At 43.6% G+C, this 19,075-nt stretch overlaps 1 protein-coding gene across 1 annotated transcript in view; it reads left to right on the forward strand.

Moving 5' to 3' along the window:
* The window catches only part of ADCY5 (adenylate cyclase 5), a 223,311-nt gene that overhangs the window by 195,980 nt on the left and 8,256 nt on the right, over positions 1-19,075 (forward strand). The window contains exons 12-17 of the mRNA XM_059820599.1: positions 2,293-2,380; positions 8,974-9,090; positions 10,644-10,808; positions 13,083-13,258; positions 17,208-17,234; positions 18,077-18,209. Of these exons, the coding sequence (XP_059676582.1) occupies positions 2,293-2,380; positions 8,974-9,090; positions 10,644-10,808; positions 13,083-13,258; positions 17,208-17,234; positions 18,077-18,209 (706 nt within the window). The remainder of the gene's footprint in view (positions 1-2,292; positions 2,381-8,973; positions 9,091-10,643; positions 10,809-13,082; positions 13,259-17,207; positions 17,235-18,076; positions 18,210-19,075) is intronic.

Genomic DNA, 19,075 nt, shown 5'->3' on the forward strand with positions numbered 1-19,075 from the left:
CTGGGTCTGCTTCACAGATGAGGCATAACCTCTCATGCATTTATTCTTCTGGACTCAGAGCAGCAGTGCAAAAAGAAAGGTACAGAAGGAGTTGAGCTACACGTGCCTGCGCTTTGGGTAGCTCACTCCGTGTTTAGGAGTTGCAGTCATTTCTTTCCCCAGGCAAGAGTGGCACAGTGCTCTTGAACCACTGCAGTGCATTGCTTTGTCTGAAAGGCACAGTGTAACCCAATGGATCTTTTCCAGCAGTGAGCTCTGCAGACACGGTATTTCTTCTCAAAGACTTCATTAAAAATCCCTTAAAATTAAAGCATGTTGGTATTTCCTGTGCTCTGGTTTAGTAGCAGTAATATATCATTCACTGAGCACTGCTGTATTGGAAATAAATTTGGAGTTAGTCATTTTTAATCTGAAGAACAAGATCACAGAAGCTCTGAAAACACTCCAAATTCATCTTCATTACAAGAAGACAAAAAATTGTTTAAAGAGAGCTCCAATACTATTATATGCCATTACAACTGCTTTCTACTTCTGTTCACGCCACAGATCTTTTCAGAGTAGAGATCAGTTTGTACTGTTCATATCAGTTATTCAGAAGGTCACAGAAACGACGCATAGTCTGATGTTTGAGGTCATTCACTCTGCCAGGCAAGAGGACATTCACTTCTGCTCACAGAAAGATTGAATCAGCAAAATAGCATCAGTACAAATGCACTGTGTAAACAGATGGATCCACTTTGGAATACTGGAGGTGAAGCCAAAAGAGGCTCAAAATTGAAACTAGATCAATCCCAGCAATTAATGCATTGTTAATTATGGCCAAAATGTTCTTTGAGAGTAATTGATTTAGCGAGGGCTTACACTTCGGATCTCTGGATATTACTGCTGTGACTTCACACCTGCAGAGCCCCTCTACCAGCCTTTGTGTTGCTCATCAAACTCCCTAAGCAGCCACTAAGCTGTCTCCATAAAACCCAGTTTAACATTTAAATGACAACTTGACAATTTCTGATCTGTGGCGACCATATGGCTGACTCCTTTGTATTACACAGGAGCCAATCCCTTATGGCAGCATGGTGTAAATGTCATGCTGCTCAGTCTCCTTCCACGCCACCCATAAGGGTGGTGGTTAGGATTTTTGGTAAGTTCTGAAGTGTCCTTAGGCAGCCTGGCCTGTCTGAAAGATGATTTGGTTCAAGAGTAAATAAAATTTCATGCTTTAACTGCAGGTCAGATATACTTTCCTTCACCTTTTGGTTTGTTTTTCCTTATTTTTCAATTGCCTAGTTTTGGTCTTATATTGAAAGTAACACTTGAGCAGCAACTGAAACCACACGTGTATAAGTGTCACCACCAGAGCTTCATGAAAGACACAACATGGAATTTGAATCTGAAACTAGAGACAAAATGGCAGTGATAATTTATGATAAAGAGGAATAGCTTTGATGAATTTCACAAAGGCTCAGACAGTGAATTAGCAAGTACAATTATCTTAGTAGTCATGAGATAACACAGAGACCAGCTGGCTTTGGTGTGGTTGGCCTCAATGTCACGTCGCAAGAATACTTCCTTTAAATTGCAAGGGTACTTCCTTTAAATTGTGAACAAGGCTAACTCCTGGGAGGAGGCCTGTCCTGTCACACTGAGACCAATCACTGGGAAATTGTTGTTGAGTATCTTCATGATCAAAACACATGAAAATGCAGAGTACAAAGTTGGCCCTAGGGTCCTGTTTGGACTTCAAAGTTGGGAGGATCAGGAACCGATCAAGCTGACCAGGCTAAAGCTGTTTTCCCTGACTATCCTCATGCCGTGGTTGCTCCCATCCCATTCACGAGGCAGAGCACAGAGGATGGTGCAGCACAGACGTTCCCTGCACACAGCAAGGACAGGTAGCTATTCCCATTGAGACTATTCCCACTTGGCTGCACTGCAGTGCTCAGCACGCTTTGATTCCCAGGGGTCTCCGGCCCACAGCCAGCCGGGGGCCAGTCCGCCGTAACGAATTGTTCTATCAGCTCCTCTAGCGCGTGGAATATTTCTCAGTCCCTCTGCTGTCATCCCAGCAGGAAGGTGATTGTTATAAAAGATGTGGTATTCTCTGCTCTGCAGCCTGCGTGAGTAATTCAAAATCGGACAGAGAGTCTGTTGGTATTCAAGGCACCTCATATCTCCTACTGCTATCCTAATTGGAAAGCCTGTGCAGCGTGACATACAGATGTCATGTTCTGGAGAGCAGAGCTGTAGCTATTCTATATGGTGTGCATTAAAAAATAATCTCCTTGATTTCAGCTCTACATTTATGGTGGGTTTTTACCTGACCTGTTTCCTGATCCTGACCACAGTGGTGTTTGTGTCGGTCATTTACTCCTGTGTAAAGGTGAGTACTGAGGTTTCTTTGTAGTGTCTTTTGCCTAAGCTAACTGGATCAGCAATCCAATTCTTCAGCTAACAGAGCATGTTTTGTTAGCCATCCTTTCCACACTATGTGATAAGAGTTACAGAATAAGCCTTTGATAACGCAGAAAGAACTGCAAACAGATGTTAGGGTTGGCATCTCCTTAGCTCAACGAGAAGTAATCACTGTGTGGATCTGCATGTCTATTAAGTCCCCTGCAGGCACTCTCATATTGATATTAGAAGAATACATTTCCCAACGTGGAACAAAACATTGACCATTCGTTTCCTCCCTGTAAACTTCCTGCAGAGTCGCCTGTGTACTGGCCCCTGCTGCATATGCATGTTTGGGTAGGCAGATAATCAGAAGCAGAATATCATCAAGGAAAAATGTCCTGGGGGGAAGTAAAAGCTGTAAATATATAGAAGTTTATCAGCCTTTCTCAGATGAGTCTACAGAGCTTCCAACATTCAGTGGGCTCTTTCTTGTAACTGGTTTTGATAAGCAAAGAAATACGTTGTGTGAAATCTGAAAACGTATTAATTCTTCTTGGCAGTCGGTGGTAAATTGGCAGTCAGCGCTTTGGGGAGGGTGATGTGCTCATCTTTTTCACTCAGAGGTATTTGTATTAAAATGTTGATGCTAGTTGATTGTATTTGCAGTTTTGGGGATCCTTCCAGTCTATCAGTGTCTGAACATGGAAAACATTCAGATTCAGGCTCCTTAGCCCAAGCCCAGCTTTAGTCCTCAGAGCTTGGAATAAAATAGCTCAGTAGCATTGTGTGTCCTGCAGAAGAAACAGTGGGGTAATGGATTATGTCAGGCAGATGATTTGCCTCACTTTAATTATCTTCTCTGTGCCATTTTCAATAGTTGAATGTGGGTGCTCTTGACAGACTTGCACCTTTCATGTCTCTTTGATTTTTGAAAGTTAGATTTGGAGAATTCAGCTTTGCCTTCTCGTTTATTGAGAGCTACAAACTGTCCCCAGTGAAAGAAGCTTGAGGTTATATTTGAGCTTCACAACTCACTCACGGGGCTTCCCTTGGGCTTATGACAATTTTAAAGGGAGCCTAGTTCATAGGTGCAGCATCCCGTTGGTCCTGCTTGTTTACCAGCAATGTGAATTACAAGTCAGAAATAACAGTGCTAATAGGAAGGCTTGGGTCCCTTGAGCTGGGAAACGATACCCAAAGTTGCCTGGTTATACTTGGTATGTCCATTGTGCGTGACGATGCTACTGAGTGTCATTAGTTTGTAAACTGGTATCAGCAGCTAATGTGATTAGCAGTTAATTAACAACCAATGTGGAAAGCTTTTGGTCACAGCCACAGAGGACTTGGAAACTCGGTGCAGAGCTGTGCTGGAGCCTACTTATGCTGCAGTGCCACCGGCAGCAACATCCCAGCACACTGCCAGCTGCACAGAGCCACACCAACACACCAGCTCTATTAGTGCTGTGCAAATATTGGGGCAAGAGCTGTGGCAGATCCAGACCTCTGAAGCATTCGAGCTGGCTGACTTGCAACCAGACCGATTTCAAGGTGCACAGCTGTTTGTCACCCACTGGCTTTTATGGACCAAGGTTGCCTCCACATACTGACAACAGCACTCATTTCTTCTGTCATCATTCAAAGGTTTTGGTTTTGGTTTGGTCTTTTTTGGTTTAGTATTATTACTGATCTTAATTAACGGTTAATTTAAAAGGCACACAGGATTTTTCAGTCCCCGTGACCCTAGGTGGACATTCAGTCTTGCTTTCTTTGTCTTGATCTTCCAAATTCCTGTAGAAGAGGTCTCTTCAGTGGTGCCTGCAACTGTTTTTAGACTGGCTTTGCCTCAGTGCACGGGCCCTGGAAACACATGACATCAGAGGGAATTGAAACTAACATCAGAATTTAATGGGATTTTACAAAGATCCTGGTATTTCCAAAAGTGAGTTTCCAGCATGTTGGCCCAGACCCACAAGGTGCTTATGTATCGCATTCAGCGTGGCCAGTGCCTTCTGTGCACAGATTGCAAATACTGAAAATTAGCCTCTGCTGACAACATCTGATTTTGGGATGGCTTGTTTAGGGGGTGGGTACTTCTAGCTTGTCAGCTACCTGTCTGATGGCAGCAGCTCCCAGTAGCTGCAGCCTGCTTCTGTCATTAAAGAATTTGGTGTTTCAAGTCAGAGTTTTTTAAGCAATGGGTTTACCCAGCCCTTGGTTAAGGGGTACTCCAACATTGCTCCAGGAAGCTTTTTTACACATATGCACAAGGAAGGCACTTTTACAGATCCTTTAGATGAAATTTTAAGACACAGGGATTACAACATTGTTTGTTTTGTTTCACACTCAGATGTGGGATAGGAGACCATGTGTTTTACATACCGATGGTTCATTCCACGCAAAGCTGGAAAGCAGGTGTCCACCCCAGGATATCTGCATAAGCATAACTTTTGCCTGTTTGCTGTTCTGCTACATGATAAGTGGCTCTTTTTTATTCCTCTTTCCAGCTTTCATGTGAGATTTTTCCTTCCCTGTTTTGGCCTCTCCATCTCTGGCTTTGATAGTGGCCAGCAGGCTCTTTCTGGACAGCTTGATCATGTTTTATTTTCTTTTGCTGTCATTATCTTCCACTATAAAATTCTCCACGGACTAGAAGTTGATCCTGGAACTGCCAACGCAGCCAGCTTGGCTTTCCAAGTTTCTTCAGCTGTAATAAACAAGAGAGTTCCAGTTCTTCACTTTGATGCTCCATGAAGACTTGGCCACCATGAGATTGTGTTCCTTCCCAATAGAGTCTAAGGTCATGGGAACCAGGGTCCCTTCACAAATACTCCACTGACAGACATCTGTTTTGCTACTAACTTATCAAGTTTGTGTTTCTTCTTAAAATCCTTAACTTCTGATATTGACACTGCTGTGTGGAATTCAAGTTCTTGCATGTTCCTGCAAGCACATATGAGAGAAATTTCAAGTTATCCTTTACAGGAAAATAAGTTTTTCTGTAGCTTTACATAGGTGCAGCTTGCCTACCTGTTTCTTTGCCTCCAAAAGCTGGTCTAGATGCTTCTGAAGTGTTTTGGTTTTTTTTCTTCTCAAGCAGGGGAAAAAATACCTCTGAAAACTGTACTTTTTTAATAGACTAATAAATCACTGTGAAATAAGTTACATAAACGGACTTGCAACATCAAGTTGCTGGGAGATGTTGTCTTTTACTCCAGAAGCATCTTAATGTACTTCAAAATGACTCAAAGGCTTTTATTACAAATTGAAAAATCAGAACCTCATAGTATTTTTCATCTCATGACACAACAGCAATTATCTAAGCAGTTTTCCGTGTCCATAATATATGTTAAGAAGGCAAGAAGGAGAAATACTACTCTTCTGTCTGTGATCACCTGTTACTGCAAAGTACAGTTTTTATTTAGTGTATTTTTGTCATGCAAATGACTGGAGGTTGTGGAGGGTGTGTAACACTAATACTTGTTGGATCGCTTTTTAAATTTGGACTTTCACCTGTACAACAGTGCCCTACCTTCTCCTTCTATATTCATTGATACGTGCATGCTTTCAGAGCCTCTCTCTTCTGGGAGATACTGTCTTCCAGCAGCGTTTATGCATTTCGATTCGGAATGAATTGGAATTGACTGAACAATCCAATTTCCTTTTTCCTACTGTGGTTATTTTTCTTTACATGGGGATTTTAAGAGGGCTAGTGAGTGACCTCAAGCTTGTGTGGCAACCCAAACATGAATCTTGGCTGCCCAAACGGATCACGTCCTTTCAGCCCCTGTTCTCAGTAGTGTGTCTGCGGGCTTAGAGTTGCCATTTCATCAGACCTTCTCTTGTCCTGTTCTTCACTCAGGCAAGATTTGAGTCTTATTAAGAGGAGTAAATGGTGTTGGACAGTACAAACCAATGGGCTAACCAGCAGCGGTTCATGGATTTTCACTGTACAATAACGTCCTGATGTTCTGTTTCTTTTCCTAGGACAGAAAGGATTTTATTTTATTTTATTTTATTTTATTTTATTTTATTTTATTTTATTTTATTTTATTTTATTGGAGGATGGGAGGGGAAGTCATCTTCTTTTCTTTCTTCTTCTTTTTGTTATACCGCTGACTTGTGGCTGTTTTTATGGAGGGAACATTGCTAGAGTGGACCTGAATTGTCAGAGCTGAGACAGGTCCCCCATTTCTATCATAGAAGTCCTCCAAGCTGCAAGTATTTCTTGTCTCTATCTGTCTCTGTGAAATGGGGAGAGTGTTACTTTTGTTATAGAGCCTCCATGAATGTTGTTCGCAAGGCAGAGGTTCCTCAGATGTGTGGCATGGCTGTGCCGTTGCGCTCTCTATTGCAATCCCGACCTCCTGTGGTTTTTGGCATTTGTTTCCTCTTCAGGACTTTTTCCAGCTGTACTTGTTTACTGACCTAAAATTTTCCCTAGTTTGCAAAGTAATGAGAACCAAGATTAATACAAAGAAAACATGTTTTCATTAGAATTTAAGTGTCTTCCACTGATAGCTTTGCTTGATATCTCAGGCTTGGTTTAAAGTCAGGCTTTTTTGGGATCATTGGCAGCAGGAGCTTGAGCCAAGATCCACAACAAAGCACTCCCGAGTTTTATTTAGGTGCCTGATTTCCCAGAGATTACAGAAGGAGGTTAGGTCTGTGCATACCTTTGTGGAGCTTGGCCTTGAGTACTAAACAAAGGGGTGGCAGGAAAACCTATCCTGCTCTAATCTAGTGAGAAAACTGTCTCAATGCAGCACAAATCCTCCTTCTTCCTCCAAATCCTGTAAATGTTAGAGCGGAGGAAAGCCCCGTGGCATTTCCCACATCCCTACACTGGTTGGGTTCTGCTAGGTGGTATCTGTGTGGAAGCAGCTGGACATGGTAGAGCAAGGAGATATTTTGGTTCATGGCTTATCAACAGAGGCAAGGATTTCTGTATCAGCAAGGTTTATTTCTGAAAGAGGGGGTTTTGCTTTGTTTTACAGTGGCTGCCTGAGCCTGAAGGATTGCATAAGCTTTCAGTGAATTTGGGGAGTGCTTTGTTGTGGATCTTGGCTCAAGCCCCTGCTGCCAACAATCCTCATTCAGTGTAAATAAGTCATAACCCTGATTTTGCCTTTCCTCCCATCCCCACAGAGCCTTGCCCTCTCCTCTCACCTGGAGTTAGCTAGATTTTTGTGCGTGTGCTGGTAACAGGTGAAATCAGCTCTTTCAAAACTCTTGCCACAACCTCTCTCTCCCTCTGTGAAAGTCACCAGCTAATCAGTGCTTTGGCCATTCAAACCCTTCATAATTACATTGTAGGACTGCTGTGTGGGAAGTTATGCACTGAGAAAATGTTGCACCTCTGAAGATGTAAGAGTGAAGGATAAAAGGGAAAAGCAAGACTTTTAATAGAAACATTACTCATAGTTAAATTGCAGTGCCGTGTCACTGCGCTGCTATAGCTTCTTTGTGTCTCTAAAAATACCCTCTAGTGGCTTGGTTATTCATGCAGCGTGCTGGTAGGGAAAGGAGAGTTGGGTTCTGGAAAAAACTTTGGCAGTTTTCAGCAAAGCCCCTCTGCCCCAGCACGATGGCGTGGAGGGGAAGGGCACTGCAGGGCCGATGCTCTGCGGTGGGAGGGTGTCAGTGCACAACGGTTTCCTGGCATCCATCTCTCCTTGCTTCAGCCCTGAGCTTGCACCGGGACGGTGGTGGCACATGAAGAGAAAAGGGTTGGTTTCATTGTCTTCTGAACTTCTCTCGTAGCTAATGCTAATCCTCATGCGATGCTGAGGGGTGACCCTTGCTGCAAAGGGCACCTGGGTAGTCTCCGCTTTAACACAGAGACTGTCTCTAGCCAGAATACGATGCAGCGCCTAAAGCAAAGCACGCTGGCGGCCCGCAGTCAGAAAGCAATTAGAAGAACACTTCTAGCTCTGATAGTAGTCAATCACTGGGACAGCCTGTGTAGGGGAGCTCTGTGATCACCCTCACCAGTGGTTATTTTTAGCCCCATGTGTCTGTGGTGCCGAGTGCCACAGACCAGGTGAGGCCAGCTGATTTCTCCAGCGCCTTTCACCGAGGCTCTGACAGATCACAAGGCTAGCCTGGGCTTTTAACAGTCTGTTTCTGAAATGGCACCAGAAAGTCCTACAATACACCTTTGTGATCAAAGGGATATGACTTGTATTTTTTTCATTTCTGCTTTTTTTAATTTTTGATCCAGTAATATACAGGCTCAAGCTCCTGGCTATTTCAGTTACAGATGGCTTGTGGTTTGCTTCTCATGACACGATGAGCACAGCCCTGCAAGCCATGCTATATCAGCTCAGGAGCCATCATTCCCGTTAGGAAGGTCTAAGTATGTTGGGTGAGCCAGCTGGGCCTGCTGCCACGAGGCGGTCATGTTCCTGCTCACCCTTGTCCTGGAGCTGCCATCGCCCATCACCGTTCTCTAACCCCTGTGCAGCATCTGCACAGGCGCTGCGCTGAAGGATGTGGACAGCTCAAAGGCAGGTTGTAATCTGTAAAACAAGCAATGATTTTACATGTTTATTTAATTTATTTATTTATTTCCACATGCAGCTTTTCCCAGCTCCACTCCAGACTCTTTCTAGGAAGATTGTACAGTCCAGGACCAATAGTACCTTAGTTGGAGTCTTTGCCATTATCCTGGTTTTTCTGTCTGCCTTTGTCAACATGGTAGGTGCATTATTTCCTTTTGACCCACTCAGTTCTGCATGGTTTTCTTATTGGTGCTCTGCAGCATCATAACCCTTACAACCACTGGTTTTGTTGTAATCCTGCCTAATGCTTACAGCATCTGAGGTCAGTTCCCTTTTGCTTTTTGGGCACAGAAAAGAAATGAGAGCCCAAGAGCTGCATCCCTATAGCCCGTTATATGCCTGGCACTAATTTGTGCCCATGTTCTTTTCTGATTCTTTAAATGCTTCTGCTCCAAGTACATAAGCCAAGCCCGAAGCGTACCCCTGCGTGAAGGGCCAGCATGAGGCCGATGCATCATTTAACTCCCACAATATTGAGTGTTCCATAGGCTTTTTGCTGGCCTTCTGCATGGTGCTGCATCTTAGTAATCACCTAACAGGGACTGTGATGACTTTGCTTTGAGTTGCACTTTCGGGACCGGGGTGGTCCAGCTTTGCATTCAAACGCCCCTGCTGATTTCAGACTCGGAGAGCGATGGGCTGTTGTCTAGGGCCCTGCGGCTGCTGGTTTCTCACTTCTACAAATGGCTTGAAGGCTGAATGTATTTTAAAGAAACCACTTGAATATGCTCTACCCTGCATACATCTATTTCATTTTTTAGAGAGGGGGAAAAAAAAAGGAGAGATGGGCCTGGGGTTAAAGCTCTGCGCTTGGAGGTAGCTACAAAGACTTCACATGGCCCTCCGCTCCTCTCAGTAATGGCCTCAGCTGGGGCAGTGCTGACTTGCAGTGGCATGGAGAGGCTTAAACACCTAAAAATCAGACCACTACTTGCTCTTGCCTCAGCTTCCCGATGCACATAGTGGAGGTTTAGGAACAATTTTATGCTCTGTTGAGGTACTTGAATGAGAGGCGCAAGCTCAGTGGCATCGACACGCCACCACCTTCCCCCATAGTCACCTGCAAAGAGCTGGTGTGGGCTGCTGAGCACCACGCAGAAATTAGAGCTTTGTTTTTCTGCTTAATGTGTGATTCTTTGCATTTGTGAACTGCTTAGTGTAAAAATTAGCAAAATGGACAAACGGAGCAGCACGTGGAGGGGATCAGAATGGGCCTCTGCTGCTTCCTCAGCATAGCATAGCCCATCAGCCTTTGAGCCTTGCTGCTAAAGTCTTCCCTGTAGAAGGACCCACAGCAGAAGCTTTAGAGATGGCAGGGAAAAGTTATCAGCTCAGAAATTCCCATCAGCAGAAACAGAGCAACACCAGGACCTTATCACAGACAGCAGGATATATTTGTATGTGTAATATCTACGGCCCCTCTGTCTGTGACCCTTCAGACATAAAGTTGCACATGAAGTTGAACACAAACTAACTTTCTAGAGTGCACAGCCTGGCTTTTATTAATTAATATTTTGGGGAGAAAAAAATCAGCCATTGCACATGCAGTAAAACATAAGCCGGTGATTTCATTTTGCATATTTTGGACATTGCTGCAGCCATTTCCAAGGGGCTTTTTAATTGTTGCAAACTATTTTGTTTTCTTCTCCTTGTCTATGCGGCTGAGTTTAATACCATCTTTCTCTATAGTTCATGTGCAGCACTGTGGATCTTGCCAGCTGCATGGCTGCAGAATACAACATCACTCCTGACCGGGTGGACATATGCCTTATCAGCAACTTGACTTCCAACTACAGCCTGGGCACCTTGCAGCAATTCTGTGACAGTCCTTTGCCCAACTGCAACTTTCCGGAGGTATTGTTTGAAAAAAATGGGTTGCAGCGCTTGATCTGAGAAGGGGCTATAAAACTTGGGTGATAAATCTCAGTGATTCAGAGGAAAGCAAGGTTGCTCCTGACTGATGTTATAGGACTGACACAGGCTACTATGCACAAACTTAAGTGTCTGAAATTATTATCAAGAATCCACATTAATGTTTAAGTTCCTTCAGGGCTGAATAATCAGTAGGCTTTTATAATTGTTGGATCCTGCCTGTAGCAGGAGAAACGGCCTTTCTCCATGAAGTCTTTAATGGCATGCAGAACTGCAAATCATTTCAAAGGCATTTGTGGGTCCTCAGTGTAACTTGAAAATCAGTTCAATGAAAATCAGTGTCTAGTCATAGATTTAAACCTTCCCTCCATTGTTTTATGTCCTGATGAAAACCTTTGCTTATATATTCTTTCACTAGGTATAGTAGATTCTAGCCTCAGGCAGGTTAGCAGCCCTGATAGTGATCTGCTTCAATTTGCAAATGCAAATCCCACCTCTTCAGAACAACTTGTTTGAAAAAAAATAAAAATGCTTCTAATGGCAAAAAAAACCCCAGATATGTTTTACACACTGGTAGAATACTTTGCCAAAAAAAATCATCTTTTTGCATAGCTATTCAAGACCTTTCTCTGAGTTTTTAGGTCACAACCATTATGTGTGTTGTCTACTGGAAATTGAGAAGGAAAAAAATCTGTCAAGATTGGGGGCAGAATTTATGTCAAGGTCATCTGGGTTTATGGGGACCTGACAGATTTATGGCTGATCTGTTACCATCCAGATGTCCAAGGTACTACTGAAAGCCCTAGTATCCCACTGAACCTATTTCCATTTAGCCTAACAGGAATATGGTCCCTATCTGATTCAGTGAGGTTTCTGAGACGACCATTACTGTGATTTTCAACCCTGCAAAGGCTCTTAGTATGTCCGCAGAAAGACCCAGGAGCAAAATCTGGCACAATGGAGAACTAGAAACCGTCTGTGCCCATCACAAGGTTGTCAGGAGTGCTGGTTCAGGGCAGAGCAGGGTTTTAAGCAATGAGGACCAACCATTTTGCATGCTGAGGGTGCTATGGCAGCCTTGAGCCAGGTCCTGCTGGTCAGTGGGCTCAGAAGTGAGGAGTCCCTCCCCTGTGCTCTGCAGGGCAGATGTTGGATCTGGTACAGGCATTGTCTGTTGCTCCCAGTGTGCTTTCAGGAGATGGTGGGATCCTACCCCTCAGCCACAGAGAACATCCACCCGTTTTCTAGAATCTGAAGAGTCAAGTTACAAGCTGTACAAGTTATTTTCTCAAATTTAATATATCAGTGATGAACTATTAATAAATGAGCTCAGAGCATAAGCATATTTCTATTTCAACTAGGGCTTGCTTTTAACTGAAAGGATGAATCGCCTCAGGCATCTGATACAGTTTTTTGCCAGGAATAAGCCTGTCCAAACAGAGCGGAAGCTTAAATCTTGACAGATTTGATAGCAGGAAGGTGATGAGCTGGATGACATGCCTCTCTTTATTTTACATCCGTGCTAGCTTTCCCAGGAGCCATAAATGGCACCTGCAGTCTGCAATCGCATTTGAAAGCACTGGCATGCCAAACAGCTCTCCGATGGGCAGAAGTTGCTGCCCCACCACCCAGGTGTGGCAGAGGGCTCCACTACCACACACGCACACACTTCTGCAGCTGCTGGTGGAAAAAATGATCATGGTGTTGGGCGTTGGTAGAAGTTCATCCAGCCTGTATCTTACCAATGGATTCAGTGTGTCACATCAGTAGGGGCAATACTTTCCAACTGGCCTCAAGTGGGTATCTGTCCTGGTGATGTGAATTGCTAATATCCTTAGTTCTCTGTATTGTGCAGATACGCGAATTCGAGTCCAGAATTTGACCTTAAAGCACAAAGCATTCCAGCATAACTGAATGATGCTTTCTGCTAATTCAGTAACTGTGTCCAGTTCAAACCCAAATCACAACCTTGGGTGTACAGCTGCAAGCCCTACGCCTCTTGAGTGTAAAGCAAATAACACCTGATGAAGAATGCAAGAGTTTTCATCTCCGTCAGTTCAGTTCTAACACTTAAATCTCTTGTAACGTGGGAGAATCCCACAGGCAGCCCCAGGTTTACATGTTCGGTCAGCTCAGCTACATAACTTCCAATCCCTTTCTATCCCTCTGTTTAGTTTCCTTTGTTTTCAGTTTTGATTCATCCAGCTGACATTCATCTCTCTTCTGTTTTTTTTTCCCCTTTTTATCTTTATACAGTACTTTACCTACAGTGTCTTATTGAGTCTCCTGGCCTGCTCTGTGTTCCTTCAGATCAGCTGTATTGGAAAACTGATCCTTATGTTAATCATTGAATTTATATATGTTCTCATTGTGGAAGTGCCAGGGGTCAACCTTTTTGACAACGCAGATCTCCTGGTTACGGCTAACACCTAGTAAGTGCCTTTCACTTCTGAAATTTTCACCTAATTTCTTTTACCCAATGATTTCAGTGTGGCATTATGTGGACTGGAGCGCCGAGGCTGTGGTACAAGCAAGGGAAATGCATGATACCAGAGAAGGCATGGCTGTAAACTAAAGGCTTTGTCAATGCTGCTCTCCACATCTGAAGAGTAGGAGAATACAGTTCCCTTTAAGAGCTTTTTTATGTGGAACTTGACTAATGAACTGTCTATTAATAACAAAATGTAACTGGAATCAGAATGGATCTGTATTTCTTTTTCTTCCAGAAATGGGGAGCTGTAGTTAGTCATTCTCACTTCTTCTGGTATTACACTCCCAAGATAGAAATGTCTTTTCTCAGAAAAATTAAAAAAAAAAAAAAAAAAAACTCCAGCAAACTTGAGCTGGCTCAGGGATGTGATAATGAACCACCGAGATGTTTGGACATCTGGTATACCAAACCCAGGTTGGGGTGGTGGAGTGGTGGTGGTTGATGTTTGGCTAGTTATCTCCTGACAGTTGGTGTTGGACACATGTCCACATTTGAAAAGCCAGTATCACAGGTGGCCTCAGCACAATTGCCCGCAGAAGGGCCTCGGCTAAGTGGGAGTAGACAGTTGCCCTTTTACTTACAAAAGACAGTTTGTCATCACCAGATCATACATTAATCATGGTGGCAACCTCCTTCCACTGATATGGTTACCCCTCTCCTGAAGGTCATGCCAGGAAGGGAAATTTGGCACATCTGCAAACCCGCCCTCCTCCGCAACTTTCATTTCTCACTGGGAGTTGCATTGTTGCGTTAGCTACTTGTTTTAATGATTTCCCCTTGTAGGCAGCAATTGTACTTGAACGTGAGTCAATAAAATCATGGTGTTGTCTAAAGGTGAGCATGATGCTATGATGTATAATAAGACATGAGAAGTAGACCATTGCTCCGCTGAGGGGTGGGAAGGCCTAACCTGGAATATGTTTTCCAGTTTGGGGCAAGAAGGCAGTTCACAATAATGGAGAGTCCAAACCAGCAAAGAACAATCAGAGCAAGCACCAATTTAGGTGAAACATTTGTGAAGGATGATAGCTGTGGTTACTCCTATCTTGGACAGGAGGGTGGTTGAGAAGATTCCCCTGGTCCTTCTCAGTGCTATCTTGTATGTTATGAAATAGCTTGTGTAGTTGCTCAGATTTCTTGATGGTCATTAACCCCTTCAAGCCAGATGCACCCGGTTACTTCTGTCCTTCACATAAATATTCCATGATTTTAGCATTCCTGTGTGCCCAGTAATAATTAATGGAGGTATGGCTTTTACTGCCATTGGCAGTAATCACTTCAATTATTTTGTTAACTCAAGCGAATGAAATTATGTAAGAAACCCCATGGAGCTTTCTATGGAGGTATGGGGAGAATGAGGTTTCCTTCCTTTTTTTGCAGATGTTACGTATTCCAACAGCAGAAGCTGTTTAGCATTTTCTAACACAATTAGAGAAATTAAAGCATTTTATATCCCAAATATCATTTCATTCTTGTAAGTCAAGTACTAAGCGAAATTACAGCACTTTTAGAAGTATAATTTACGTCACTTCACAATCAAAATGTCAGTAATAAAGTGGAGAAGGTTAGCATGTTTTCCCAGAAATAGCTTTCTGTGATGCTATATTATCTCTCACTAAATGGTATTTGTTTTGTCCAGAGAGCTCCATGGACAGCTATTTATTGTCCCGATGTCTGGCAGTCCATTTGTGTGTTGTGGGAATTGGGAGCTCAGCATGTAGCACATAGTTCAGAGATGTACCTTATTGTCCAGCTGATATTAAAAAAAAACCCAACATGACCTCATACTACTTTAATTGGGTGCCTGTTGTAGCTACATAATTACTGTCTGCTCTGCAGCCATTATGGTGCTCTGACTAATTAGAAGTGATGCAGATGTCACTTCACGCTTCTGTGTACAAACCAACCCAGCATGCAAGCAACTGAAAGGCTGATTATAGCACGTTGGGAGTTGCTAGACTTGACTGCAGCGACACACCAGCGTGGTGACACATGAAGTATAACTGGATGCACAGAGCTGCTATCATATTACTTTTTCCCTGTGCAGAAGATAAAACTAATGCATTGGTTTTAAAGATGTGATGGGTCAGTGTGATCTTCTAAGTTGAGTTCCTGCATAGTGGAGCCCAAAGAGCTTTGCGCAGCGATCTGTTCATCAGGTCCATCATTTCTGTTCGAGCTGTGGTTTGTGATTTAGAGGGCTGTCTGTCCTTGGCATCGTGGCTGTCAGAAGGGAGATGCACCTGCCCTATGGGAGCTGTCCCCAAAATCAACCACCTTTCTTGCTAAAAATGTGCACTTAACCTGAGCGGGAGTGTATTTAGCAAGCTTGTCTCTGTGTTACCTTCCAGTAATTAAAGAGCCATCTGCTACTGGAAATGTCTGTCCCATGGGGGAGCAACCTACCAGTGTAACACCATTCTTGCTTGCATTGGGCATTTTCACTTATCCAAAGCGTTATTGTAAATACTGGGTTTGCTGCATTTCATAGTCTCTGCTGAAGATTTTAGAGAAGCATAACACCCACTGCAGCCCCAGTCCAGAGGGTCAGATCTTCCATGCTCCCATCATCAGAGTGATGGGGGGGGTGCAGTCAGTCATCCTTGGCCAGGTAGTGATTTAGGGGAGTAGGGGACTCATGCTGCATGTGGGAAGTGTCTCTAACGCCAGCTAGATCCAGCCTTTAGTGTGGGAGTCACTGTCCCCAGGGTTCCCAAACTGGGTCCACGTCCAAGCACACATGTTCAGTGCCGGAGCTGGCCAAGAGGCCGTGCAACAGATCGTGTGCAAGACAGCGGTGGGTTGCAAAATCCGTGTCAGAAGAAACGCCACGCTCAGAGCTGCAGAAAATGTCTCAGAACAAACAAGGTCAGAGAGTCACTGTGCTTTTATTTTTTAATTTTATGCCCAGTTAGGCTCCCTCGGCTATTTAGATTTTGATGATTTGTACCTCTGATTCTGTAGCGAGAGGTTCCCTGCAGCCCCAGAAAACTGTGGCTCTCAAGACAGCTGTGAGATTCTCAGGCTAAAGATGTATCACGTTAGTAGCCTGCAAAGCTGTAATTGCATCAATGACACTACAGTAATTTTACCACTGATCTCTTTCTTTCCATTTAAATAGTGTTTTAAAAGATCCATGTGCATGGTTCTCAGCCACCTAATACTCCACCCACACTTGAGAAAAAAGCCCGCAGCATTAATCAATCAATCAGTCAGGAACTCAGACAGCTACTACCTACCAGAAAGCTCCTTTCCATCCTTTCACTGTAAGAAAAGCACACCCTCCATCTTCTCCAGCAGCTCTGCTTCATACGAGTACTTTGCAGTATTGTGATTAGTAATAGCAATCCACATAAGGGTTTTCTTTAGTGCACTCGTGTGTGGTACCCATAGCTAGGCACAACACTGGAGATGAGCAACTTGCAGAAGAAGGGAGTAGTGCTAGAGTTAAAGGAATTAAATGCATCTCTGTGCTAAAATAAACGGGGAAGAGAGGAGCTATCCCTCACAAGATATTAGCCCAAAGCTTCCTTCTTTAGGTCAAATTTTCCAGCCTGACCTAATGAAGTAGTGACGGATGCACAAGAATTTGCTAAGTGTCCCACACTGACATTAAAATCCCAAATGATTCCCTGACTCTTAATGCTTCTTAGATATTTTAACCACATTAACCATGTTGCACCATCACTCTGGATTTTTGAGTGTAGCTCAGATGACCTTTTCCCCTCCACACCCCCCATCGTTTTGTAGTTTTCTGCTTTAAAAGGGCTACAGCCCCACACAGTGTTAAAGGTGCCACATTGCAGAGGTGCTGTTGAATGATGTACAGAAGGATGAGTGCTGGAGGGAGCCAAACACCCTACTAACCTTGTCTTTGTGGTTTTTTTCAGCATGTCTGCAAATGCAACGTTATCATGGTGAGTTGCTTTGGAATGAAATATTTTTATGGGTTTTTGTTGGTAGGCATTTTGTGTTCACAAGGTGCAATATCAGCACATTGACTCACCAGCAGTGTCTGCATTGCTGTGAGCTGGTGCAACACAGTGCAAATGCCCGAAGTGGACTGAGTATTGCCTTTCTGTATGTATAGCTACTCTCAGAGCATCCTCTTTCCTGTGGGACTTAAGTCAACTTGCTTCATAGAGCATCTCATAGAGCTTGCTTGTAATTACTAGTCAAAGGTTTTATCAAAATTATATTTTCATACTGTATAACTCTGTAATTCAGACTTAACAGTTTTCATTTGCCTGCTTGTCAGAAGGGATGGGAATGTATCTCAGTGCTCCTTTCAGCTTATAGAATACTTGCAAAAGATAGGTCACTAAGACGTGACCAATTTGAGAAGCAGTTACTGTAGAACAGTTCCAGACTTAGGAGGCTGGGGAAGCCAGTGCAGGAGACACAGTAAATACAGTCTGACGAGCTGTCAGCATTTTGGTTTTGCCAAGCATAGTGGTGGCTGAGCATATATGGGCATTCTCTAAAAAATGGCTTTGGTATTGATGTTAACCCTTTTTAAGAAGGTGGGTTAAACTTCCAATGTCAAAGTCCTGCTTTAGAAACCAGCACCTATGAGCCAAAGTCCTCAGCTTTTTGCAGGTATTGTTTGTCCCTTTACCGACATGTGCTTTGAGGGGAAAGAAAAAAGCCTTTTCTTCAGAGGTTGGTTAGACTTAAAGTGGGAACTGCGGAATGTGGCTAAGCTGTGTTCCTCCACACTGAGGCTAACTGGGAAAGTCTGCTCTTTCGTTGGCTGCAGCTCTCCAGCGATGACACGAGTTGCACTGAAGATTGTGACCCCTGTCATCATTACCGTCTTTGTCCTGGCGCTGTACTTGCATGCCCAGCAAGTGGAATCCACTGCAAGGCTTGATTTCCTCTGGAAACTCCAGGTTAGTGAGTGTTTGCGGTGTTGGAGGAATACACATAGTCATTGACGTTAATATAAAACTACTTGAGCTATTCACTATCGAGTTGAGGAGTGTTCTAAATTGCCTTTGAATTTAATCTGGATCTGGCATATAACTGGGCATAGTAGTAATGCTCTGCTCTTCTTTGGCACTTTGCATATGCAGTGCTTCTCATCCTGGTTATTTACTTTAACCCCTTTTTTCCTTGTAAATGTACTTTGGATGGTCCCCACAGTAAAGGGTTATAGATCTGAAGATCGAGGTTAACGAATTCGGGCAGCTGAGCCTGTCACTGTGCAGGAACCTGAAATAGAACTCGATTTGTAAATACAAAAGAAGCTCACATTCACTACTGAATTGTTTCCCAGAGTTCAGTGAGCTTTAGTTTGCTGTGTTCAGGGGTGGGAAAGATTCACATTTGCATTTTCATTCACTTTCTTGTTAAGCATAAGCTTCATATCCAGCCTTCATTATCCCCTAGGCAGCAGTACTGGGTAACCAACACACTACAGATAATGCACACTGTGCTCCTGTCCCTCGGTTCAGTGTTAAATGTTTTCACTACTTGTGCCCATGAGTGATGTTGGGGCATCATATGTGATTCTCAAGCAAGCAGGGCAGGTCTCAGCTCTGCCCAGGACTAATAGCTGGGGGACCGCAGGACTTCAGGTTTTATGTAGATTTTTTACCTTCTGGGTGGCAGGGCATCATTCTAATAATAGGTCTCAGTGGTTTGAGTAGGAGACACTGAGGAAGCACCAATTAATTAAAGCTCCTTGGCAAGCAGATAAACATTGTTATCCTCATTTATATATGGTAAAACAGTGGAAGGGATGAGCCGACTTGCC

This window comes from Gavia stellata, chromosome 8, assembly GCF_030936135.1.
Source record: "Gavia stellata isolate bGavSte3 chromosome 8, bGavSte3.hap2, whole genome shotgun sequence".
Taxonomy (NCBI): Eukaryota; Metazoa; Chordata; class Aves; order Gaviiformes; family Gaviidae; genus Gavia; species Gavia stellata.